The sequence below is a fragment of the Peromyscus leucopus genome, chromosome X (assembly GCF_004664715.2).
Source record: "Peromyscus leucopus breed LL Stock chromosome X, UCI_PerLeu_2.1, whole genome shotgun sequence".
Classification (NCBI taxonomy): domain Eukaryota; kingdom Metazoa; phylum Chordata; class Mammalia; order Rodentia; family Cricetidae; genus Peromyscus; species Peromyscus leucopus.
In genome coordinates this window covers 7,849,501-7,875,456 of record NC_051083.1, presented here as the reverse complement: position 1 = coordinate 7,875,456, position 25,956 = coordinate 7,849,501, and the positions used below count along the sequence as shown (strand labels likewise).

General features: G+C 35.5%; 1 protein-coding gene across 13 annotated transcripts in view; it reads left to right on the top strand.

Annotated features, from left to right (window-relative positions):
- Kdm6a (lysine demethylase 6A) overlaps positions 1–25,956 on the top strand; it is a 152,594-nt gene that overhangs the window by 61,273 nt on the left and 65,365 nt on the right. For 12 of the 13 annotated variants that reach the window (XM_028854137.2, XM_028854135.2, XM_028854131.2 and 9 more), the window contains 2 exons: positions 6,473–6,531; positions 17,230–17,350. In XM_028854137.2, coding sequence (XP_028709970.1) covers positions 6,473–6,531; positions 17,230–17,350 — 180 coding nt within the window. Of the gene's footprint in view, positions 1–6,472; positions 6,532–17,229; positions 17,351–25,956 lie in introns of those variants that run through there. The other variant, XM_037198962.1, reaches the window with a different exon arrangement.

Genomic DNA, 25,956 nt, shown 5'->3' with positions numbered 1-25,956 from the left:
CTCAATCTGCAAATCACAGTAAAATGAAAGTATTCTGATTTTAAAATTACTGGTACTCTACTGTGGTCTGTAAAGCTTGTATTGTCTTAAAATTCTTATATATTCAAGACTACCATGCCTATTTATGATCAGTTTTGTTTTTAATGCAAGTTAGTGCTTGTTATTAGATAGCAATTCTTTTTCCTTTTTCAGTGTGGGTCTAAGAGTTGGGGCCTTGCCCATTACCATTAGTTGACAGTAGACAGATTCAGGAGAAAAGCAGAAATATTATCAACAAAGAGGTGATGGTAGTAGGGCCTTAATAGGTAAATGTAGAAAGTTTTGTTGCACTTTATTTGTTTTTTAAGATCAGATTTAGTTTCCTAGCAAACACCTACCCCCACCTCTGTACATGTATAACCTGCTTTTGTGTGATGTTTCCCAGGAAGTCTATTTCTATTCATCTCAGATAGGGAGGGCAACCACAGACTAAAGAAACACTGCCACCCAAGTCCACCGAAGTTTAATTGGGAGTACTTACAGGAGCCTGAGTGTGATGGATTACTTCAGGAACATGGGCAACGTAGGGCAGCTGCACTACCAGAGAATAGTCTTTCCCCAGCAACCACTACTGTTTATGTTTTTGTGGGGCTTCTTGACCCTTATGAAACTCATACTCTTTCCACAAAAGAATATTAATGAGCACAGTCTTGTGAAGGTGTTGTGCAGGTGATCACATATCTGCCCTGATTCCAGGACCCCAGTGACTACACCATGCTCAGAGGACAGAGTTCTATAACACCTTTGTTATCAAAACCATCCCCTAATAGTGGTAAATTTGTTGCTATCAGTAACCTTAACATTTGACAAATCATTATCATGAAAAGTCCATAGTGTGTATATATCAGGGTTCACTCTGCATTGTACATTCCATTGCCTTGGAAAAATGTGTAACTACTTGACTCTCCCATTACGGTAACACACCAAGTATTTCCACTGCCCTAGAAAATATTTTTGTCCTTCAGCCTACTGATTGACCCCCCCCCCCAATAGTAAACACAGTTATTGTTGTCTGGCTAGAGTTTTTATTATTATTATTATTATTATTATTATTATTATTATTTTAGTTTTTATGCTGATGGACATGTAAATCCCTGATAACCAGCTTATTTGTGCAAAATGTCTTGCCTTTTTCAAGCTTAGAAATTCCTTAGAAGTGGAGTACTAGGGTATATTTGTGGGTGGAGGAGGAGGTGAGAGAAGAACTGCTGGTTGTCCAGATAATTTCAGTTTAAAGTCATTTTCATAGAACTCTGGCCTGTAGTTAGTCCCTTCAGCCCTCTTGACTTTGACTCACAAAGGAAAGGAGACATTTACAAAGAGAAAAGAAGAAATTACAGCTTTTCTAGAAACTCTGTTGCTACTTCTTCCTCATCACAAACTTAATTTTTTTTATTAAAATATACATGTGTGTATAATTTTAAATTGAGGTCCTTCATATGAGAGAATGTGTGTCTGTGTGTCTGTGTCTGTGTCTATGTCTATGTCTATGTCTGTGTGTCCCCATTCCGGTTTCTCTGCATTCTTAGCTGTCTTGGAACTTGCTCTGTAGACTAGACTGGCCTTGAAGTCACAGAGATCCTCCTGCCTCTGCTTCCCAAGTGCTGGGATTAAAGGCGTGCACCATCACCGCCTGCCTGCAAACATGTAACATTTGTGTTTCTGAGCATAACTTATTTTTCTTAACACAATGATTTCCAGTTCTGTCCATTTTCTTGCTAATGTCATGACTTCATTTTTCTTTACAGCTGAATAAGCTAACGTTGTGTATATGTACCACATTTTCTTTATCCATTCATCTGTTGGTGGGCGTCTAGGCTGGTTCCATCTCTTGGTTACTATGAATAGTACAGGAATAAACATAGATGTGCAAGTATTTCTGTGGCAGTGGTTCTCAGCCTTTGGGTCATAAGCCCTCTTACAGGGGTTGCATATCAGATATTTACATTGTGATTTATAGCAGTAGCAAAATTACAATTATGAAGTAGCAACAAAAATAATTTTATGGTTGAAGGTCACCACAGCATGAGGAACTATATTAAAGGGTCGTAGCATTAGGAAGGTTGAGAACCACTGCTCTATGGTTTGTTGACTCAGAGTTCTTTGGATATATATCCAGGAGTAGTATAACTAGGTTACTGTATGGTAGTTCTATATTTAGGTTTTTGAGAGACTTCCTGCTGATTTCCTAGTGGCTGTAGGAGTTATACGTTCACCAGCAGTGAATAAAGGTCCCTCTTTACCTACATCCTCACCAGCATTTGTTGTCATTTGTTTTCTTGATGATACACATTCTTCCTGGAGTGAAATGGAATCTCAAAGCTGTTTTAATTTGCATTTTCCTGATGGCTGAAGGTTTTGAACACATTTTCAAGTATTTAGTGATCATTTGAGAATTATTTCTTCAGTTCACTAGCCCATTATTGACTGACTGATTTGTCTTTTTGGGATTTTTAGTTTTTCATATATTTTAATGCTCTGATGTGTAGTAGTCTGAGACACCTCTTCCTGTGCACCCCTCCCTCTTTACTCTAGTGATTGATTCCTTTGTTGTGCAGAGGCCTTTTAATTTATGTAATCCCATTTGTCAGCTGGGGGAGATTATTTTCTGTGCTATTGAGCCTTTCAGAAAGTCCTTGCCAATACCTGTACCTCAGGGGATTTATTGCTTTTTGTCTGGAAATTAAGTTTAAGCCTTTTATTTTTCAGATGTCAGTACCTTTATTCAGGTCATCCTTTTGCATCAGATTACTATTTCTCAGTAGAGATGTCAGTAGTACTTTTTTTGAGATAATATATGGGAATACATGTATTTCAAAGTTTATAGCAAATTTACTCAGAGATCACTGTAGAGATGTGAGCTAAGTGTCCTTGGCTGAGATGTTCTTTTCTGCTTCCTTTGTAGGTATTCTAGATATATATAGTACACAAGTACTGTACTATTGGTTTCCTACTACTTATTAAGTTTCATTAACTCTTAATGTTCACACCTTGGCATCTTCTAGGGTCTTAGGACCTTCAGAGGTGAAAGGTTGGGGAGGGTCAGAAAATTCTTCTAGCATATACTATGTTTGTCAAGTTCCTTCAGCTTAAATGTTCAGTATGCTAAGATGTTGTATTTGGGATGGTATATTTTGAATTTTGTTGTTGCTGTCAGCTATGACTTGGGTAATCACCAAATGTTTGAATTGTTTTGCTCACTCTTACTGAAAAATGAAACTTAGCTCTTAGTTAATAGTCAGAGGTAATAATGTCTTATACTAATACTGGGTCACACATGGGGACTAAACACAATTTTAAAAGGAGGTTGATTAGGTTTAGTGAATCTTTTGGGTGTCTGCTATATTGGAGCATACTGTGCTATATTACCACAGGGAATACATGTATTTAATTAGCACTCTTTGTTTGTTTTGTTTTTGTTTTGTTTTTGTTTTTCGAGACAGGGTTTCTCTGTGTAGCTTTGCGCCCTTTTTCCTGGAACTCACTTGGTAGTCCAGGCTGGCCTCGAACTCACAGAGATCCGCCTGCCTCTCCCGAGTGCTGGATTAAAGGCGTGCGCCACCACCGCCTGGCTTGTTTTGTATTTTCTTGAGATAAGATCTTACTGTGTATTACTGGGGCTGTCATGGAACATGCTGTGTAGAACAGGCTGGACTTGACCTTGATAGTGATCCTCTTGGCCTCTGCCTCCAAGTGCTGACATTATCATCATGTATCATTATGCCTAGCTCACGTTCCTGTCTATGTCATTTTTGTTTAATGTTCAATTAATACACAAGTAACACAAACACAGAAAAATAGTTAAAGGTGAGCTCTGGAGGCTGACCGAGTCAGTCCCTGTATCTGCTGCTTAGTATTTATCCATCTTCTGGAGCATTTGCTTTCCTCTGAGCCTTAGTTCTTTTTATTTTATAAGTGAAACTGTGTGCCTCATGAGGTTGTTAGTCTTCTAAAATAGAAAATATTACCATTCTGCACAAAACTAAGTTCTTGTTAAGCAATGGTATCATGATACGTTGTGCTAAAAACAAATTTAGAGGTTAGAGATATTACCTCTAATTTGATGTGGTCAAGCAGCAAAGCTTTACAGAGAAAATAGTATTTAAATGGGTCTTTATAGTATATATTTAAATGGAATTATTGTGTGGCAGGGATGGCATGAAGTTTCCTAAAGAGAGAGAAAAAGATGAAGTATAAACAAAGTAAAGATATTGGAAGAACGTAAGATATGTTCTGAAAGTAGAAATTCACTTCAGTTAACTACGCACATGCACACTCACCATGCGCTGTTACTTGTTGGGATTCAATCAATATTTCCTTCTTCCAAGAAAGTAGTTCTCTTTCAAGTCTTGACTTAATAGATAATGCATTTTGTGACTCTTAACTGCTCCTGTGTTTGGAGTATCTATATCTTTCCTCCCGTGTCATATATTACATTTTTTTTTTTTTTGAGAATTGGGGAAATAACATTTTATATTAGTTAGTTTTATACAGCCTCTTCAGTATTGTTCAGATTCTTTGAGAGGATGGAATAAGAAGTGAATGGTTTTGATTAAAAACCAGTTCTAATGAAATTAAATATCGATTTTCAAAAGGATGTTGAGACCTTCTTAACTCTTCAATTTTGTGTATCCCTTAGTCACATATAATGTTCTCATTTAGAAAATTGGGGGTAATGAGGATATAATGAAAGTAAATTACCACATTATTAGATTTTACATTGTAGTTAAATGTTTTTCAATGTTTTTAGAAGGCACATAGACTTCAAAGGAAATGTACAATATAGCCCTAGTAAAATTTTTATTAAAAATATCATATGCAAAAAACATCTACCTGTTTACATTTGGGGCTTTAAACTTAAAACACCCATTCTTTTTCTTGTTAGTGTTTTATAACTATTGTGAGCTGTGTGCCCTGGTTCCCTTACACTTAGAGCAAGATGACTCTGAGGAATGTTCCACACTATTTGCCAGAGATCTCCAGCAGGATTGAGTCCCAGTTACCAACAACCATAATCAGCTCCATAATTCATCCTAATTGGCCTCCTTTTTCTCCTTCATGACCTCTTCACTTCCTTACAGGTGTTCAGCTAGGTTAACTCACCAAATAAACTACTAACTAGCACTGAAAACTTTAGATAATGGTATACTTCTTGGAAAATATAACAAAACATAATTTAAAAAGAAGCAATTTAATGGTAGTTTTAATTTTTTGAGATTTATTTTTATTTTATGTGTTGGTGTTTTGCCTGCATGTGTATCTGTACTATGTGTGTGCCTGATGCTCATGGAGGCTATAAAAGGAAATTGTATATTCTAGAACTGTAGTTATAGATGGTTGTGAGCTGCCATGTGGTGCTGGGAATTAATTGAACTCAGGTCTTCTGGAAAAACATGTGTTCTTAATAGCTAAGTGATCTCTCCAGCCCATAGTTTAAATTTTTTAATGCTTAAGGAAGCAGAGAAATTTATAACAATTTAATAGAAATTTTGAGAAAGGGACAGTTTGAAAGCTTGACTTTTAGAAAGATTTACTAAAACAGATTTGCTTAATTTTTTATATAGTATATATGTATGCTCAAACATTTGCCAATTTTATAAAATGAGTATGGTCAAGTGTGGTGCTACATGTTATCCGCATGGGGAACTGAGGGAGGAGTATTGCTTCTAATTGAAGGCTAGCCTGGGCTGTGTAGTGAGTACCAGATCAGCCAGGCTCATAACAAGTCCCTATCTCTACAAAACTAAAAGAAACCAAAACAACAGCAACAAAAACCTAAAAATAATTAGCTATTTGCATGTGAGAGGGAGATAAGATGGGTAAGAATAAGTGTAGTCCCTGTTTTTAAACTACCAAAAGAATCAGTGGTTAAACCCATAAATGTAATTCACTAGGTGTTGCTTTGGTGTATAATACTTTTATTAATGGTAAAATTTGTTGTAGATTTATATTATGAATTTCTGTTGAATTTTAGCCTTTCTCCCCTGGTGATGGTGAACATAAAATTAAAGAGTTCCAAGATTTGGGGACTGAGAGATAGGAGGCATAGAAAGCATATGTACATAACACGTGCAAATAAGAAAAAAATAGGATTGTACCATTGAAGCATTTTCTTTCTTCTGAAGAATAGATGTTTATTTTAAGTTTGCTGATTGAATTCTGCTAGGTCCCCACCCCCACCCCCCCACCCCCCCGAACAGATTTGGTTAAATGGAAACCAGAATATTTCTCCAAGTTGATTGGCTTCTGTGCCATCTGCTTACCATAATTGTCATTTTGGTGTTTAAAAAATACATTGTAAATATATTGTTACACAAGATAAGAATTTCAAGAACTTAAAACATTGTGAATATCATATTTTACATCAACAGTATAATAATATACATTACATATAAATGTTTTCCTTAACAGTCTCTTTTTCCTTCCTTTATAGAATGCTGCATTTTTATATGGTCTTGGTTTGGTCTACTTCCATTACAATGCATTTCAGTGGTAAGTTGACATTCCATACAGATAATTAACTCCAGTTGTTTCCAATAAATAGCTTGTTTTAGTTTCTTTGGCTTTTATTTATTTATATTTTTTGATGTGTGTGTGTGTATTAAATATAAAATAGTTACTATCAGTAAATCTTTTCTTCTGTTTTCAGTAATCTTCTGAGATGATTAGATTGTTCCTTCAGAAGTATTGACCCACCTTAAACTTTTTGTGTTTCTATAGACTATGTATGATATAAGGTCAAAGAGGGTTAGATAAAGGAAGATTTTGAAATTTCTCCATTACTCCTTGTTGACTGGCAAACCCTACGTTATTTGAAATGGAGAATAAATTAAATTCAGATTCCAACATCTATGTGAGAAATATCCATGATGACTAGTATTTTTTATTTTCATTTTACTTACTTACTTACTTACTTATTTATTTATATTTTTTATTTTTTTTTTTTTCAAGACAGGGTTTGTCTATGTAGCTTTGCGCCTTTCCTGGAACTCACTTTGGAGACCAGGCTGGCCTGGAACTCACAGCTTGCCTCCCGAGTGCTGGGGTTAAAGACATGCACCACCACAACCCAGCTTCATTTTATTTTTTAACTTTTTCTGAGTTGTATAGAAAGTTGGCCTTACTATCCTGCCCCACGCTGGTTAGCATGCTCCAACTTTTAGTAACTGAGTACCAGATTAAAGGCTGTTCTCTCTTATAAAATGAGTTACGATAGTAGCACCTGAGTTTTAGTAGACTGTCAAATGTGGGACCCTGCTACTGGGGCCTTCTTTCTATTACTGTTTTTTTTTTTCTTTTTTCTTTTTTTGTTATTGTTTACCAGACAAAACAGTAGTATGCTCTAGTAGAAAGAATATAGAATTTGAGTAGGGAGATTCATACTCTTAAAAACATAATCAAACTATCATATTATCATTAAATTATCATATAATCTTTTAGACAATTTTGAAGGTCACACAAGAATTGCATGTTTCCTGTATGGGTATTTTTAATTTTCATTCTAGTTTCTTCTGTGTGCTACATTTTTTTTTTAAGTTAAGTGGGTATGGTTGAAGTCCTTTAGGAAGGGGATTGCTTTCTTTGGCCAAAGATTACAACTCTGTCATATACTTAATGTGTATACTGAATATCATAGAACATGAATTGACAATGATTTCCTCCATCTTGCTTAAAAAGGGAACTTTAGACATTTGCTAGCTTTTAGTCCTGTTGGTTGGCTTTGATCATATAGAGAAATATCACATTGTTAGGGATATACCTTTATGCTCTAATACAGAGTATTTTAAGCATCTAGAAGAACATGGCTTTGCTTTGTCAGCTTTACAAAGCTATGATTATCTTTATAAAACCTCACCTTTTTTTTTTTTTTTTTTTGGTGTTTTGAGACAGGGTTTCTCTGTGTAGCTTTGCGCCTTTCCTGGGACTCACTTGGTAGCCCAGGCTGGCCTCGAACTCACAGAGATCCGCCTGGCTCTGCCTCCCGAGTGCTGGGATTAAAGGCGTGCGCCACCACCGCCCGGCAAACCTCACCTTTTTTAAACATTTATTTTTATTTTTTTGAAATTAAACTAATAATTACACCATTTTGCTCTAGCCCCTTCCATGCACCCCCCCCCCTTTTTAAAAACAACAAGCGGCGAGGTGGGGGGGAAACACGGGACCCAACTCAGTGACTTACTTTTTTTTTTTTTTTTTTTTTTTTTTTTTTGGTTTTTTCGAGACAGGGTTTCTCTGTGCTGGTTTGCGCCTTTCCTGGAACTCACTTGGTAGCCCAGGCTGGCCTCGAACTCACAGAGATCCGCCTGGCTCTGCCTCCCGAGTGCTGGGATTAAAGGCGTGCGCCACCACCGCCCGGCTAACTCAGTGACTTACTATGTAGTCCGTCTAGCCCAGAATTTTTACTAAGTAGACAGTACCAGTATGAAACTCAAGGTGATCCTCCATCTCTTTCTTTCCAGTGCTGGGATTACAGGCATGCATCACCATACCTGGTTTTAAGATTTTTTTAAGTTATTTCTTCATTTACAGCAATCCTAAATTAAACTTCTCTCCTAGTTGCTTTTTTTATTGCTGTGATAAGACAGCACGACCAAGGCAATTTATAGAAGAGTTTATTAGGGTCTTACAATTTCTCAGAGGGTTAGAGTCTATGACCATCATCATGGAGAAAGTGGCAGCAAGCAGGCAGGTGTGGTGCTGGGGCAGTTTGTGAGAGCTTACATCCTGATCCACAAGTGGGAGACAGAGAGAGCTAACTATAGGAACAGCTCTTGGAACCTCAAAGACAGGTGACACCCCACCCTCACCCCTCAACTCCCCAACCCCTCCTAAGACTTCACCTCCTAATCATTCTCAAACATTTACACCAATTGGGGACCAAGCATTTAAATATATGAGCCTATGGAAGCCATTCTCGCTCAAACCACCACAACTTTAATGTCCATTGAATTTAGTGTCCATCATATTTGAAACCAAAGATTTTTAAATCTTGTAATTTTTTTTTTTTAAAGATCCTACCCATGGAATAAAAAATTCTAAACTTTAAAACTAGAGAAGTAGCCGGGCGGTGGTGGCGCACGCCTTTAATCCCAGCACTTGGGAGGCAGAGCCAGGCGGATTTCTGTGAGTTCAAAGCCAGCCTGGACTACCAAGTGAGTTCCAGGAAAGGCGCAAAGCTACACAGAGAAACCCTGTCTCGAAAAACCAAAAAAAAAAAAAAAAAAAAAAAAAAAAAAAACCTAGAGAAGTAGTCTTAGAGGTGATTTTGCTTTTCTTCTCAATTTTTGTGGGTGGGGGAAAGATGATGTATATTTAATGTAATTGGTATATGTAATTGTTTAGTTGGCGGCAGAAGCAAAGCTATATACAGATTCTCCAAGCATAGATCCCTCCCCTCACCCCCACATTATACTGTGTCTGCAAGTTTTAAGATTAGTAGGTGTAACTTACTATTCAGTCAGGGCTGACCTGGAACTCAAAGAGATCTGCCTTTGCCTTTGCTTCTGCCCCTCTTTGCCTCTGCCCCTTGCCTCTGCCTCAGTGGAGATTAAAGGCATGCACTTCCACATCCAGCCTTTCTTTTCTCTTTTTTCCTTTCTCCTTTTCTTTTTCCTTTTGACAAAGTATCACTGTGAAATGCAGACTGTTTTTAAATTCACAGCAGTCTTCCTGCCTCAGCCTCTGGTGATATCGCAGAGGCAGACTATCACATAGCATAGGCAGCAGTTTTTTAGTTCATATTTGGGCACACTGGTAAGTCTTTATGGCCCATTGGAAATAATGTAAGTGGGAGAAGAAAACAAACAAAAAAAGCAAGGAACTCTACAGTTTAAGAATAGGTATTATGATCTCAGACCAGCCGGGTTTCACATACATTGAAGGTAAGAACAAAATTAGTTGTGAGGTTCAGTTATTATTTAATAAGTTTGTGACCTCTGTTGATCTATACTTGGTCATCACCATTTTATTATCTTAAATTACAGTGCTATGGCTGTTTCCTGAAATAATATACCTTAACCCTTTGTCCATAAGTTCTCCCTGGTGCTATGTTCTCTTACTTGCTGGTCAACATTCCCACCCTTCATCTACATCTGACATTTCTACTTTAGCTTGTTTTGGTATTGCTTGAACAACTGCAAAATTAGAGAACACTCAATAGTGCTTGGAGAGAGTGTCAGAGTACAGACTGAATTGACAGTAATTTACCTAGATTGAAATTACTTTATACTCAGTTACATATTTGGTGATAAATATTGACTGCTATTAGGAACTTTTAGTTGAACACCAAATTCTTTAAAATTTGTTGGGAATTGTTTTTAGAAAAGTTTTTTTTTTCTTTAATTGCCTGTACAAAAAATGTCTCATAGTATTTTTTTTTTTTTTTTTTTTGTACAGGTAGAATTTAAATAAAGTTTGTATTTGGTGATAGTGCCTGTTGGCATTTGATGAGACAAAGTATCTTATAATGTGTCTAACCAACATGTGTGTTTAGGTTGGTGATGGTTACTTAATATATTACTAGGAGCAACTTCATTAACTAAGTTTTTATAGTTAACCTCTTTCTTGACAGATTATGCTGTTCATTTTTTCTTTGGGAGTTGATTTTTTTTTTTTTTGGTCCATTTCATTGAAATAAATTCTTTAGCTTTTCTAGTAAAACAGCCTCTTCTCCCCCCCCCCTTTATTTTACAATACCATTCAGTTCTATGTATCAGCCACTGGTTCCCCTGTTCTCCCCTCTCCCACCCCTCCCCTTCCCCCCAGCCCCCCCCCATTCCCACCTCCTTCAGGGCAAAGCCTCCCCCAAGGACTGAGATCAACCTGGTAGACTCAGTCCAGGCAGGTCCAGTCCCCTCCTCCCAGACTGAGCCAAGTGTCCCTGCATAAGCTCCAGGTTTCAAACAGCCAACTCATGTAATGAGCACAGGACTTAGTACCACTGCCTAATTGCCTCCCAAACTGATCAAGCCAATCAACTGTCTCACTTATTCAGAAGGCCTGATCCAGTTGGGGGCCCCTCAGCCATTGGTTCATAGTTCATGTGAAACAGCCTCTTCTTAGGCAGAGGAGCTCATAGCAGGTTCTATTACATTAGAGCAAATCTTAGATCCTTATTTGAATTTTGATTATTCAGCTCTTTTATTATTATTAATACTCAGAAATCTAGGCGCTTAAGCTAAGATGCCTAGAATGAAAAAGAAAGACATGGAAACACATGATAAAATATGTGCAGAAGAGAACTAGGAATTGGTCTCCTTAAAAGTAGTTCCTTTATTTGTACATGCATGTGTGCATGAAAGTGGTCAGTTACTTGGGTTACTTTGAAATAAAGGTTATGGGAAACCTATATCCCTCAATAAACAGAAAAGGGAAATTTAGACGTGCAGAAAAAGATGAGGAAAATTAACTCTTTTGAAAGTATAATTGAAGGAATAGAAACTATTCCTTTCAGTACAGGTTATAGCCATATCCTTAAATGTATCTCTCTAAAAGCCCTTATCAGCTATCTCTGGTTTGTTCTGTTAGTATCCTTTCCATTGGTCTTACTGTGGCAAATGTAAGAGATACATAGTTCTGTGCTTCATGCATAGGATTTTGCAATTTAGGTTCCCAAATGTAATTGACAGCTATGGTAGGATATCAAATATCTATAAGAATAAGGTGTAGATGAGCTTTAAAGGACAGATGTTAACACATTACTAGTACAGCTTTTCAGGATTTATTTCTACAGCACTCAGTCCTGTATGTTCTTAAGGGTAAAGGAATTTCTGCTCTCCTATATATCCTTTCACTGAGTGTAATAAGGAAAATGATGGGTGGTTTTATGGATGGTTTCAAAGCTTTCTGATAGGATAAAACAGAATAGGGAAAAAAAATAAAACTAATGCAGTTTTGATATCATTGATCCTGAGGCTTGTCTGGCAAGTAGTCTGATCAAAAACCTCACATTTAATGTTTATTTTTGAGCTATGCTTTTAGTTCAAAATTTTATTACCAATAAACAGTTGATGTTAACATATGCTGATTTTATTTTATAATCTACTTTTGGGGAAAAAAACCTAGAAAATTTAACTAAGGCAGTTCTGACAATCTTTAGTTTACTAGTGACACAAAGATTACCAGAGAGAATTTGATTAGTTAAACTTCAGGGGAATTAGGGGTAAATATATAAATTTTACAGTATAGAAGGGGAGAATATGCCCTAGTTATTATAGTGGTGATTGAAGGTTTTCTAAAGAGGGCTAGAGAGAGGAGGGCGGTGATTCACTAGCAAATGTCAGCACATGCACCTGCAGTGTGCTCTTTCTAACTCTCACATTTCCTGCCTCTTCTAATTCAATCTGAAATGATCCTTGTAGCCCAGTTCTTGCCCAAGTTTATTTTTTGTGCTAGTCACATCACACTACATCAGCATTTCCTAAAGAGACCAGAAGCATTTTTTTTTTTTTTCTCGAGACAGGGTTTTTCTGTGCAGCTTTGCGCCTTTCCTGGAACTCACTTGGTAGCCCAGGCTGGCCTCGAACTCACAGAGATCCGTCTGGCTCTGCCTCCCGAGTGCTGGGATTAAAGGCGTGCGCCACCACCGCCCGGCCAGAAGCATTTTTTTAACCACTGTACTTTGTTCATACCATTTCGTGTTTGATCAGTTTTCTCTTTCCTTTTCCATTGAAAATTTTACCCACCTATCTTTTCGATTATTTGAAGTCTTTCTAATTTTCTCTTAAAAAGAGCTTGTAAGTTTCTAAATGTTTATGTATGGGAGTACTTATATACTGTATATATATATATATATATATATATATATATATATATATATATGTGTGTGTGTGTGTGTGTGTGTGTGTGTGTGTGTGTACATATATTTTTACTACTAATTTAGAGCTAGACTATTTTTTAATTTGTATGAAATATTTGTTTTTTAATTTAACCCTTCATCTATTTTTGAGGGAACACTCTGAACATAGCATTAGCCCCAGAAGTTTTCTTACTTCTCTTTACAAATGTGTCAAAAATGTGGTAGGGACATTTTGTTATTTGCTATATAGATCTAAATGATTGCTTCCCTCCTGCCTTCAGTCCCTCCCTCTCTCCCTTCTTCCTTCCTTTTTTTTATACTTTGAATTTTTTTTAGAAATCTGTTTAAAAAGTGACCATTATTTTCAAGTATATTTAGCAATGTGTGTTTTTGTGGAATTAGTGCTATTGGGGATTTAGGTTTATATAATTTTCTATTTAAACTTAATGATTAAATGAAACAGTTCTTTAACTGGAAAAATCAGTAGAAATAATCTGGTGATATAACTTGTTTCTAGACTATTAAAATTAGCAACAGTACTAGGAACAGTGATGTGTTCCTTTAAAAAGTTTTTTTCCAGTGGAACATATGCTTTGCCTATTTGAAAACGATGAAACTTTCTAAGCATTGCATTATCAAAGTATTTCATACAGTTTTTAGTAGCCATTTACCGTGTTGTAAAATTCTGTCAGAATAAAATATTTAATAGTGATGTTCTCTAGTTTGTGCTACAGAGACCATAGTCTGGCTCTCTATGTATTTTGGAAAGATAGGAACCAAAGATAATAACCAAAATTTGAATAACCTTTAGTGGTATTCTCCCCCTACTCCCTATCCCCCCTACCCACCCACCCCCCACCCCCGCGCGCACTCGTGCGCTTCTGTTTTTTTTGGATGTGGAATGCTCAAGTGTCACACAAGAGAAAAACCAGCAAAAATTTAGGCAGGAAACCAAACTTAGGTATGTGAATAAATATATTGTCTGTTAGGTGAGGAGTCCTGATCAGTAAAGAGACTGTAGAGTTTTTCAATAGCCTTATTGGTTGTATTCAAGTGATGGCATCAGTTAACATCTGTTAAGTTGATTTGTTCTTCTTCTTGATGATTTAGAGAAGAAGAAAAGAATGATGGAGACTTGTAGGAACAAACTTTGAAAAACTGGAGACAATACACCATAGGTTGAAAACAAAATGATTTGATTATAGATTGGAACTAACTAGTTTTAATACTAAGCAAAAAAAAAAAAAAGTGGTACTGAATTTGTATGGCGAATCTTGATAATAGTGGTTTAGAAGGAAGCTATAAAACAAAAAACAAAAACTCTGGATCAGGAGAACATATAGTATAAAGAAATAGTGAAGAAAGAGTACCAGTATTTGCAGAAAGAAAATTTTGAGATAAGCTGTCTTACAGCTGAGGAAGAACAGCAACAGCCAGCTGAGATTGGAGCTGACTGACAGCTTCCCACAGATGTTAAATGTAACAGAAAGGTGTGATTATTAAGTTATTAGTGTTATAGTTACAAGGTGATTACAAGACTTACCTGTTTGAGGAAATAAATGTAAGCCAGAAGACACACACAGACAGACAAACACACACACACACACACACACACACACACACACACACACACACACATTTTTTAAAAGGAATTTTTATCAATATTCTAGTAATGAGATACTGAAGATTGTTATTATAACATTAAGGAGAACTTGATTAGAATATATATTGCTGTGCATGCATTTGTGCGTGTCACGTGTGTCTCTCTTTGACACTTTTAGATCTTAAAGAGTGAACATAGACTGAGCCTAATGTGTTTTTAGTGTTTCCGAATCTAGGCTGATTGCCTACTCAGAGATTATGTTAAAGTAAAACCATGTTTGTCTACATCCATAAACACTATACATTTAGGGGAATAACTAGAATTTGAATTGAGACAGAACAGGAAATATTTTTGCAGGTGCGTTGTTAACTGCTGTCATGTAGTCTTTTTTCCCCCTCATAAACTCTTCTTTTTTTCTTTCCTAACTGCTTTTCTGCCTTTCCACTTTTCTTTCATGTCTATGCATCAGACCTGTGTGGGGTTTTTATTGTCACATGTGGACATTGCTTAGCTGTTTTTCTGACTTATCTCATAAGGACATTGTGAAGCATTAGTCATGATTTTTATATTTTTTGAGACAGAGTCTCATGTGTCCCAGGCTAGACTTAAGCTCACTGGTTAGGTAGCCAGGGTTGACCTTTAATTTTTAATCTTCCTGCCTTCACTTCCTCAGGGCTGAGACTGGAACCTAGGCAAGCACTTTTCCAGCTCAGCTACATCCTTATATCTTGGTCAAGGTTTTTGTTAGTATACCTTAAATGATCTAAATAGAGAATACATATTGTAACATGCTATTGTTAAAAAAAACCAAAACATTAATATAACCATCACCTGGGTGAAGCAGTAAAACATTACCACCACCCTAGAAGCTTCTGAACCCTTTCTGCATACTGTTTCTCAGGCATACCGTATTTGTTCGAATTGGTATCATTTGTTGGTAAGTGTTATCTTCCTGACTGTTTGTCCTTATGGAGAGCAAATGGCTGCTGCTAGATCTGAAGCCAGGAACTCACATTTTTCCACTGAGCTCTCAGTCCCTCTTTCTAACCGTGTTGATGATTCTGCCCACAAATATATACTGTCTTCTTTCATTGTGCTTGCATTGATTGATACATTTTCCCCTTAGTTCTTTTTTTCTGTCACCCTTTGACCCCCCTCTCTTGTATTATACATTTCCCACCCTCTTACTAAAAATCATCTAACAGATGATTACCTATTTCTTCAAGAAGAAAGTCAAGTACTACCATAAACAGGTGTAAAGGTCTGATGTGAAACCTATGTTCCTTCTGCCAAATGAACTGCCTAGTAGAAGTCTTTAACATTTGTAAATAAATGTGCATGTAGTCACTCGTTTTTTTTTATTTTTATTTTTATTAAAAACTAGATAAGGTGTGATTCATCAGAATAAAGTTACCAAAAACATGAATTATTTTGTGGCATAATATTTTTGTACAAAGGGTTAGCTTTTATTTTGGAAAACGCTAAGATTCAAAATAGCCACCTTAGGGCTGGAGAGATGGCTCAGCCGTTAAAGGCTAGGCTCACAACCAAAAATACAAAATAGCCACCTTAATGACTATAGGATGAATACTAGCTCTTAAAAAGCTTTGCAAACAATATTATACTGGTAGAATATATGATTTGGTAGAAGTTTTAAACCAATAGAAGGATTTAAATACTATTCAACATAACTCAGTAGATGATTTTTTTGGTATTTTATTTTACTGTTTCCTGCTTTGTAGTTATATGAACATTTGTGACATTTCTATTTTAGAGACAGGGTCTCAGTTGCCCAGGCTGACCCCAAACTCATTATCTTCCTTCCTCTCTACCTTCTGAGTACTAGTATACAGCAGTGAATCACCACACTGGGCTTATGAGGTACTGAGGATCAAACTTAGGGCTTCTTGCATACTAAGTATGTACTCTACTATCTGAACTACATCCTTGTGCCAGAAGATTTATAGCTTTTAAAATTCAAAGCATTTTGTCATTGTTTAATACTCCTTTTGAACAGGTGGTGATTAACATGATCAAGTTAAGCAATGACGAAATAGAAATCCATTCAGTAAAAAGAATCTCTTCCCTGAATTTGTTCTCCTTGAAAGCAAACCTTTTTTTTTTTTTTAAAGAAATTATACAGTGAGAATTTGAGGGACCAACAAGGAAAGTTAACTAGAATATAAACTTAGAAACAGATACACGTGATGTCAGCATTTCCATGGAGCTTTCAAGTAAGGATGGTCTTTAATATAAATATTGTGGAAGTTTAGATATTACTATAGAAATGAAAACTTGACTCCTCACTAATGTAGTATAAAAGATAAAATGCAAATGGATTGTACACTAAAACATGGAAATCAAACTACAAGGTTTTAAAAGGAAGACTTATTTTATATAATAGACTAGAAATAGGATTAATCCCTCAACTTTCCCCTCTTTCTTTAAAATCAAACCTTCTTATGTACTCTTCTCTACCTCTCCAAAGACATTCCAGAAGTAGTGAAACTAGTTATTTACACAGATTTTTATTAAACCATGAAATACTGTTTGTTTGAATAATTTGGAGTAAATTTAATTTTCCCCTTCTATATGGAATTAGGCCATGTACATTTAATTATATAAAAGGCTTAGGTGCTCCTTTTCAGTTTTTAATAACACTTATTTACATTATTTTTATAAATCTGATATTTAAAAATAGCTTTGCATAAAGCAAGTTTTACTGTACTACCAAGCAGAAATGCATGCACGTGTTAAAAAGTTAAGATATCTCATGTCTATATTCTTTCAGGGCAATTAAAGCATTTCAGGAGGTGCTTTATGTTGATCCCAGCTTTTGTCGAGCCAAGGAAATTCATTTACGACTTGGGCTTATGTTCAAAGTGAACACAGACTATGAGTCTAGTTTGAAGGTAGGTTGTTGGGTTCTTTTTTTTTTTTTTAAAGATACAATGTTCTATTTCTCTGATTGTTGTTAAATATTAGAGCATTGAGAAATGTTGAAACTTATATTGGAGCTTTCAAAGAAAATTTATATAGATAAAGGAACTGTACATCAACTATGAACTGGAAGAAAAATTGGGTTTCAGAATACAATGTGTTTTGATATGAGAGCTGCCCGGTAACTAATTATACCATAATTAAACTTTCATTTTAAGTTTTGTTAAGGTCTGTCGCGGGGCATCTGAAATTCCCTGAAGTGATTGTCACTATAGAGGTCACAGACAGCTACGTAATGTTTTGTCTGTGACCTGGCCAGCAACCGTTTTTCTTTACATGACTCTGTATAGATTTGTCCACTTCAACCATCAAGGCATGTCTTGTATTTAAATAATAAAAAGAGTATTTTCATGGCATTTGGACTGCTGGTTTGTAAGTATAATTATTGTTGGGGAAAGATAATATGTTGTTGGTTGAGTATCTTCTTACCAGTGGACATTCAATATTTTTCCCAATTTTCATTTTACATTAAGTTTCTTCTGCCTTCTTTGACATTATTACTAGGATTTTCATGAAAACAACACTTCCCTACATGACCAAAAATTTTAATTTGAAAAAATTACAAGTTCTAGAGGACAAGCTTATAATTTTATGAACTTAATGACTATAATGATTGCTGAGTTTTGTTGCATGCTGGTCATGATTCTAAAGGTTGTGGGAAGGGTAGAGAAGAGAGATAAAGAATGACTTCACATTTGGCTGTAATTTGAACTCACTAGTAAGGAACTGCCAAGAGGTGTTTTGTTTTTGTTTTTAAATTGTAAGTATTCCTAATTTTCTACTTTAAAAATCTAGAACAATTATGCAAATACTGTTTTTCTCCAACTATTCATGCTTTTATAAGAAAAATGCTGATGAGAGTTAAGTAATCAAGAACATTAAGACAAATAGATTGTAAAAAATTAGACCACAAAAGTTGAAGGTAAGTGCAGTAAAGGAATAGGTCGCAGCATACCTTTAAGTAGTGTGGAGAGTAGAATACTTGGAATTTACAGTTTTCCTCAGCTTAGTGGAGTATTTTCTTAAAATATACTGTCTTATCATTGGTTTTGAAGTGGAAAATAAATTTAGATATGTCACCTTATAATGTGACATATCTAAATTTATAACTTTAAAAGTTCCTTCAGGATAGTCAGTTTTCATTAGCTATCAAAGACTCTTAACTATGTTTTATTACACAAAATGAACTTGAGCATTTCACAATATTGTCAAAATATCCCTCTTAAGTTGCAGAAGGGTTGGTAGCAGTTTAACAAACTTTATTCTGGGTATGCATTGGGGGGGTGGTAATTAGATGTGTCCCAAGTAATAGAATGTAGCTATACCTGAATGTTAGTACAATGAGAACTTTAGTAATTGTATGGATAAAAATCTCTTGTTTTCAAGAAAGCAACAATACTAAAAGTTTCCTTAAATCAGGAGGTACAGTGTTCCAAAGCTAACTAGAAGCATTCCTGCTTCACTTATGAATATTTCTGTATAGTGTTTCAGGGCTAAGGTAAAAAAAGATAACGAATCTTGAGCATATTGATCTTAACAAAAATGCTCTAAGTAAGGGCAATCTTTTCTTTTCTTTCCTTTTTTTTTGTCATTTGTTTAAAATAATAGATAGCATCCAGATATTTATTAAAGTTCTACAAACATGGGTGGTTTTAAGAGCTCTTGATATTTTTCTTTTCCACAATGTCAAGGTTTTAATTTGATTTTTTCCTTGCATTGATACTCATTTTGTAAAGCTTTCTGTCTCTAAATTATGTTTTCATTGTCTCTTATATGGAAATTTTTAGGTCTCAGCATTTTTGGTCCAAGAGCAGCTATTTTAGTATATTATTATAAGTGCTTAATATTCAGTGAGTAGAGGTAGAAATTAGAAGGAGGGTATGTTCACTTCCCCCTTAGACTGCCTCCAGTTTTTTTTTTTTTTTAAACACTAGTATTACCTCCATCTGGATAAGAGTCTGATGACTCTTCTACCACATTAGACTTTTTCGTAGCACAGTATGTTGGGATAGATGCTTTTTAGGCTACAGCATTAGCAGGTAAAAGATCTTTCATTGAGCCTGATGAGTTAATTCCCAAGGACCCACATGGTAGAAAGAACAGATTCCTGAATGTTATCCTCTGAACTCCACACATGTATGCACACACAAATACAAATACATTTAATTTAATTAAGTAGCTCATGTATGAAGTCAAGCCTTCAGGATGAGTTGAGTAAACTGGCCTGAAGTTTCATCAAAGATGATTCCTTTTAGTTCTACTTTGACTTTTTTAAGGGGAGGAGGGATACTTTTATAGGCATATAAATTGGTTTCTATGCCTAGTATAGTGCTATCATTTATTAGTAATGCTCAATAGATAGTGATCATCATTCTTTAAGGAGAATGATCCTATCTTCATGTTTTATCTTTTCAGAAGTATTTCACCTTTCATCTCATTAGCTAGAAATAAAACACATGGCCATTCCTAATTGTTTATCGAGGATGTCATTCTTAGAACCTTTGAGCAAGGATCAAGTCCCTAAATATATTATTCCTACATACTGGAGGGATCAGATGAATCAAAATATTTTAGTCGTGAGGTTACTGTGAATATTCCATCTATTACAGATCAGATCTTTAAAAAAAATTTATGTGTTTGTGGAAGTATATGCATATATGTGCAGGTGTGCATGCTTGGAACCTAGAAGAGGATGTCCTTTTCACTCTCCACTTACTCCTTTGAGGCAGGGTCTCTTCCTAAACCCTAGAGCTCATAGTTTCTCAGCTAGGCTGGAAGCCAGCAAGCCCCAGCAATTCTCCTTTCTTTGTCCTCTTCACAGCTGAAGTTACAGACATTCATAAGACATCCTGCTTATTACATGGGAGCTGGTATCCAAACTCTAGTCTGCATGATTGTACAACAAACACTCTTTAAACACTGAGCTATAGTTGCAGCTTCTGATCAGTTCTTCTCTACCTTATTTCCTTGATTGTTTTCCTAAAGAGATGTTGCTTGTATAATACTTTTTGAATGATAAAAACATTTATATAAAAATAATTTATTTTCTTACTAGATTCTTTTATCCATATATGAAATGTATTCCAAAGCTTCCTGGTTTATTTCAGCCAGTGTTTCATAATATTTTTATCAAAATATATCTCTAAAACAGATTCATTCTATTTTGATACTATATAAAGATCTCTCATAGCAGGCAGATTTGGTTTTGAAATTTGATCCTGCCATATACATAACTAATTGTGTAATTTTAGTAAAATTACTAATTTCTGATTCTTTCTATGTCTACTAAGCCAGAATACTCATGCCTACCTCGTAAAATTGTTATGAAGGTGTACATAAATTTGTTATATAATATGAAATATTATATAATTCTGTTTATAACATACATATGTTATAAAGGTGTACATGGATAAACATTTATGTACGTATACATAATCATTCTGTATCTTATAGCCTTTTTTTTCCAGCTATAAAGGAGTGTGAGATAGGATCGCCTTATTAGCCTGAGCTGATCTAGAACTTGCTATCTTCTTGTCTCAGCCCCACTGCTGGGATTCACAGGTGTGTGCTTTCATGTCCAGCTTCAGTCCTTTAGTTCTCAGTTTACTATACTTTTTAGTACAGTTTGGTTTTGATTTCGGTGCGGTGGTTCCCCTCCCCTCGTTGTTTTGAGATAGGATCTCATGCAACCCATGCCAGCCTTGAACCTAGCAGAAGTTAGTCCTGAACTCTTTTTTTTTTTTAATTAAATTTTATTTATTTTATGTGTATGGATGTTTTGCATGAGTGTGTATCTGTTTACTACTTGTTTACCTGGTGCCCGAGGGACTAGAATTATAGAAGTTTGTAAGCCACTATAGGGGTGCAGGGAATAGAACCTGGGTCCTCTGAAAGAGTAGCTGTTGCTCTAAATCACTGAGCCATCTCTCCAGCCCCTAGCCCTGAAGTTTTGATCTTTCTATCGCCTGTCGCCTAAGTCCTATGATATGTGTGATATGTATGTACTACCATGACTTCATTGGTTGTGTGTATATTTTTGTTTTGTGTGTCTGTTTTATTTGTTTTAGTCTGTTTGTTCAGCCTCAGAGATATGATGTTAATGACCTTATTTTTCAATCATGATGTTATTTTTTTCCCCTTATATTGGCCAGTAAATATCTCTTCTGTTTAGTTTGTAAGCTGGTTTAATATTACTTGAATGAGCCTTTATTTCAGGGTGATAAGTCTATCTGGCTTTTTTTTTTTTTTAAAATTATTTCCTACATCAGATAATACTCGTCTCCAGTTGGATTTAGTTGATTTTTTAATGAAATTCAATAAATTTGGGGTGTGATTTTTTTTTTTTGGTTGCCTGTTAATACTGTTTGTGTTAATTGCTTATTTTTTACATACTTGCAGCCATGTGCTATGACTACTTCTCTAAAAGACACTAATTTTGACAGATGGTTTCTATACTGCCCCTAATTTTTATACCCTGGTATACTACTAAAATTATTTCTTGCATTTGAAGCTAATAAATGAAAATAAGATCCATGTTCTTCAGTTAATGCCAGTATATCTGTTTAATGTATTGAGGATAGGGGAGAAATTCTAATATTTACCGATGTAAATATTATTAAAGCATATCAAGTTAAGAACTTTTAAATTTTGGGGCTGGAGAGTTGGCTTAGTGCTTAGGAGCATTTACTGCCCTTCCAGAGGATATCAATTCAGGTCCTATCACCTATGTTGGGTGGCTTAAAACTGCTTGTAAGTCCATCTTCCAGGTATTCAACATTCTCTTTTGTCTTCACTGGGTACCTACCTGCACAGACACACACACACACACACACACACACACACACACACACACACACACACACACACATACACTTACAAGAAAATAAATCTTGCTGCCTAAAGGAACATTCAGGTTGATCATCTGTCTGTCTGTCTACCTAATCCATCTAATTTATCTATCCCATGCCTTTGGGTCAGAGGACAACTTGTGGTAACTGGTTCTCTCCTTTCATCATGTGAGTCCCAGGGATTTAAGTCAGATTATTGGTCTTTATCTACTGAACCATCTCACTGGCTCTTTGTTTTGTTTTGAGACACAGTTTCTCTGTGTATCCCTTTCTGCCCTAGAATGCTATCTGTAGACCAGGCAGGCCTCGAACTCAAGGAGATCTGCCTGCCTCTGCCCATTTTGGTAGTTTTTAAAAGGACTCCCCAACTTTTTTTTTAAAGCCGAAGTTATGGATTGTGATATTTGAAGATAATATGTGATTGAAGGGGTTAAGGTGAAAGGGATGAGATGAGAATAAAAAAGGACATTTGAACAGAAATGGGTTTAACTTAAATGATACTTTTTTAAAATAAAAAATCTGGCTCTTTACCAGGTATTGTTATGGTTTAAATGGCTAGATAATGAAGTGGAAGAGGCTATAAAATGTTAAAATGTCTACTTATAGTGTGGACTCAAATATTTTAGGAAAGAAGTTTGTTGTCTAAAAAAAAACTGAAATTGAGTTGTTTTCTCTGAATGCCTTAGTACGTCACTTCATTGATCACTTTGTCTTCTTTTTTTTTTTTTTTTTTTTTTTTTTTTTTTTTGTTTTTTTCAAGACAGGGTTTCTCTGTGTAGCTTTGTGCCTTTCCTGGAACTCACTTGGTAGTCCAGGCTGGCCTCGAACTCACAATGATCCACCTGGCTCTGCCTCCGGAGTGCTGGGATTAAAGGCGTGCGCCACCACCGCCCTGGCCACTTTGTCTTCTTATAGTCAGCATACTTTTATACAAAAAAGCAGTTCACCTTGTTTTTATTTTACTGGAAACTATTTCATTTCTGGGTGTCTGATTTGATCTTCTATCCTACATAAAACCTAAAACAAAGTAATCCTTTTTAAAATTGGGTCTTGTTTTGTAGCTCAGGTTACATCTTACTGTGTAGAGACTAGGCTGGTCTAGAACTTCCAGTCCTGTTTCAATGCCTGAGTGCTGGGACTACAAGTATGAGCCACTATACCTGGTTCAAAACTTGAAAATTTTATTCTCAGTTTTAAATGCTGATATATTAACGCCAAAAAAGAGAAACCAAGACAAGATATTCACTTCCTTCTTAGAAACCATCTTTGAATGTATGAAATGTGTCTCCACACGTGTATGTGTGTGTTCATTGTGTCTTTTGAAGCACCTTAAGAATGAATCTAGCCTTTTGCAGCTGCAGGGAGATCCAGCTTCTAAGGACTGAAATACTTTCCCTTTGCCCAGGGCATTTTTATTTTTTTCCATGTTTACACTTTAGCCAGTTGATTTCCATATGTTCAAAACAACCTGAAAGGAGCTTCCAGAAATGCAAAGCCCTATACAAATTTCTTGATTCACCAGGTACCACAGTTTTCCGGGTTTCCTGAACTAAGTTTTGCATAGGCTTTGTATCCTTGGGAGACTCTCAGACAAGAGAAACAAAGGGTATCTTATCTGCTAAACAAAAGATGGATTAGGGCTAGGTGCTACTCTCTGGAGCCAGGCCAGGTGTAACCCAGCAGGGATGTTGCCACAGAAATGCTTCATTTTATTTTTTTATTATTATAGATGCACAGTTTGTTTCATGTAGTCAAGCTATTATGAACTCAAGAAATACATCTTAGGAATTTGAATATTAGCTATTAATTTTATCCATACTATTAAATTTCAAAATATCTACGATTCTTTATATTTTCTTTATATTGACCTTACATTTTTGTTATTTCAGTTGTCTGGAGACAGTGACAATTAATATGACAATTAATATTCCTTCTTCATATCTGGTGTGTTCTCTTTCTTTCATGATGTTCATATCTTACCTCTTCTGACATTTTTGAAAATCCTGGTCTTGGAGTATATTGAGGGAGAATATCTCACCTATAGGATTTACCTTTTAAAAAGGTGATTGGAAAGTTCCCCTTGTCTTCCAGTAGTTTAGAAAAATTTGTTGAAAGTTTTTAAACTTAAGACTTAGTGTTGGATTTGGCCTATAGCAAGATACTAAGAGAAGAAATTAATTCTTCACTAAAGGATTGACATAATATTGATATGTCTTAGAAGCTATATAGGCTTATTTTTTGAATTGGTTGTAACAAATAGAGTGAGAAAGGCCTGTTCTGTATTTTTAAACTTTTCTTTAATGAGCTTCATACTCAAATGTATCTGTTATTGGTAGCAATACCACTAAGTCCAGGATGAGGTCTACAAATAAAGATGTGTTCATTACCAGATAGTAAGCCTTATGAGATGAATCTTAATACTTAATACTTGTTTCTTTTGTGTGTTTAAGCATATATTAAAAACCATTAGAGCAGTATTCTGGTAAAAGTTTTAGTAATTTTTTTTCTACTTTTAGTTACATTGTGTATTTCTTCCTTCAGAACAACTGTTAGTTCTTTTATTATATTTTAAGACTTTCCTTGACTTTTTATGGCCAGCAGGAATTCAAATTTTTGATTGTGGAAATCGGAAGCTACTTCATTTCTTATGAAATAAACCTTCCTTAACTGTCACTCGCAGTGGAACTTTGTTTTCAATTGGATAGAACACTGTTGTTACTTTTGACATGATGTTATTCCTGGCTGCTTTCTATACGTTTTTCCTCACTTGTGAAGGAGATATCTTTTCTTTATTCATTCCTTTTCCTACTACTTGTTAACTTGTTAACTTTGCCTGTTGATAGCTCAATTGATTTATGTAGCCATTTACTAATGGTTGCATTTCTCTACTTTACCTGTCAAGTTTTGTTTTTATATTTGACATTTACTTCTCTGAGTTCGATTATGTATAGAAAGTAGTAAAATGTCTGAAATACTTTAGTATCTATGAAATACATATTAGAAAAAGTCCTAACTGATTATATATGTGGCAGTAAATATGCTCCATACAGGGAGGCTAGGGTAATTACAGATTTCTTACATCACAAATTTCTTTCCCAGAAGTTTTAAGAGCACAGCTCTTTTGGATTTAAATAGTGACTATTAGTATTTACGCATAATGGCTTAAATTTGTAGTTAAATTTGGGGTTAAACCGCAACTTTATTAAGCAATCAGTATATCTAATTTCACTTTAAAGAAGGTTATGCTCCAAAATATTATTTTACAGTATGAATCATGTGCATATCATCTTTATTTTGAATAGCTACAAGTTACTTACTCAGTGGAAAGAACTTGAAAATTAGGTTGCCTCATTCTGGTCATTTGTGCATATTGGACACATACTGGGTCTAGTTTATTATTATAATTATATTTTTAAAATTTTCTTTTTTATATTTTGAGACATGGTTTCTCTGTGTAGCCCTAGCTATCCTGGAACTCACTTTGTAGACCAGGCTGGCCTCCAACTCAATTGCCTGCCTCTGCCTTCCAAGTGCCGGGATTAGAGGTGTGCACTACACTGCTCGGCTATTAAAATTTTTAGTGAGTCACTTCTGCATTTGCAAAATACTAGTAACAGTGAGGATTTGGGAGATGAAATGGTATGGTTACATGGGAAAAACCTGAGTAAGAG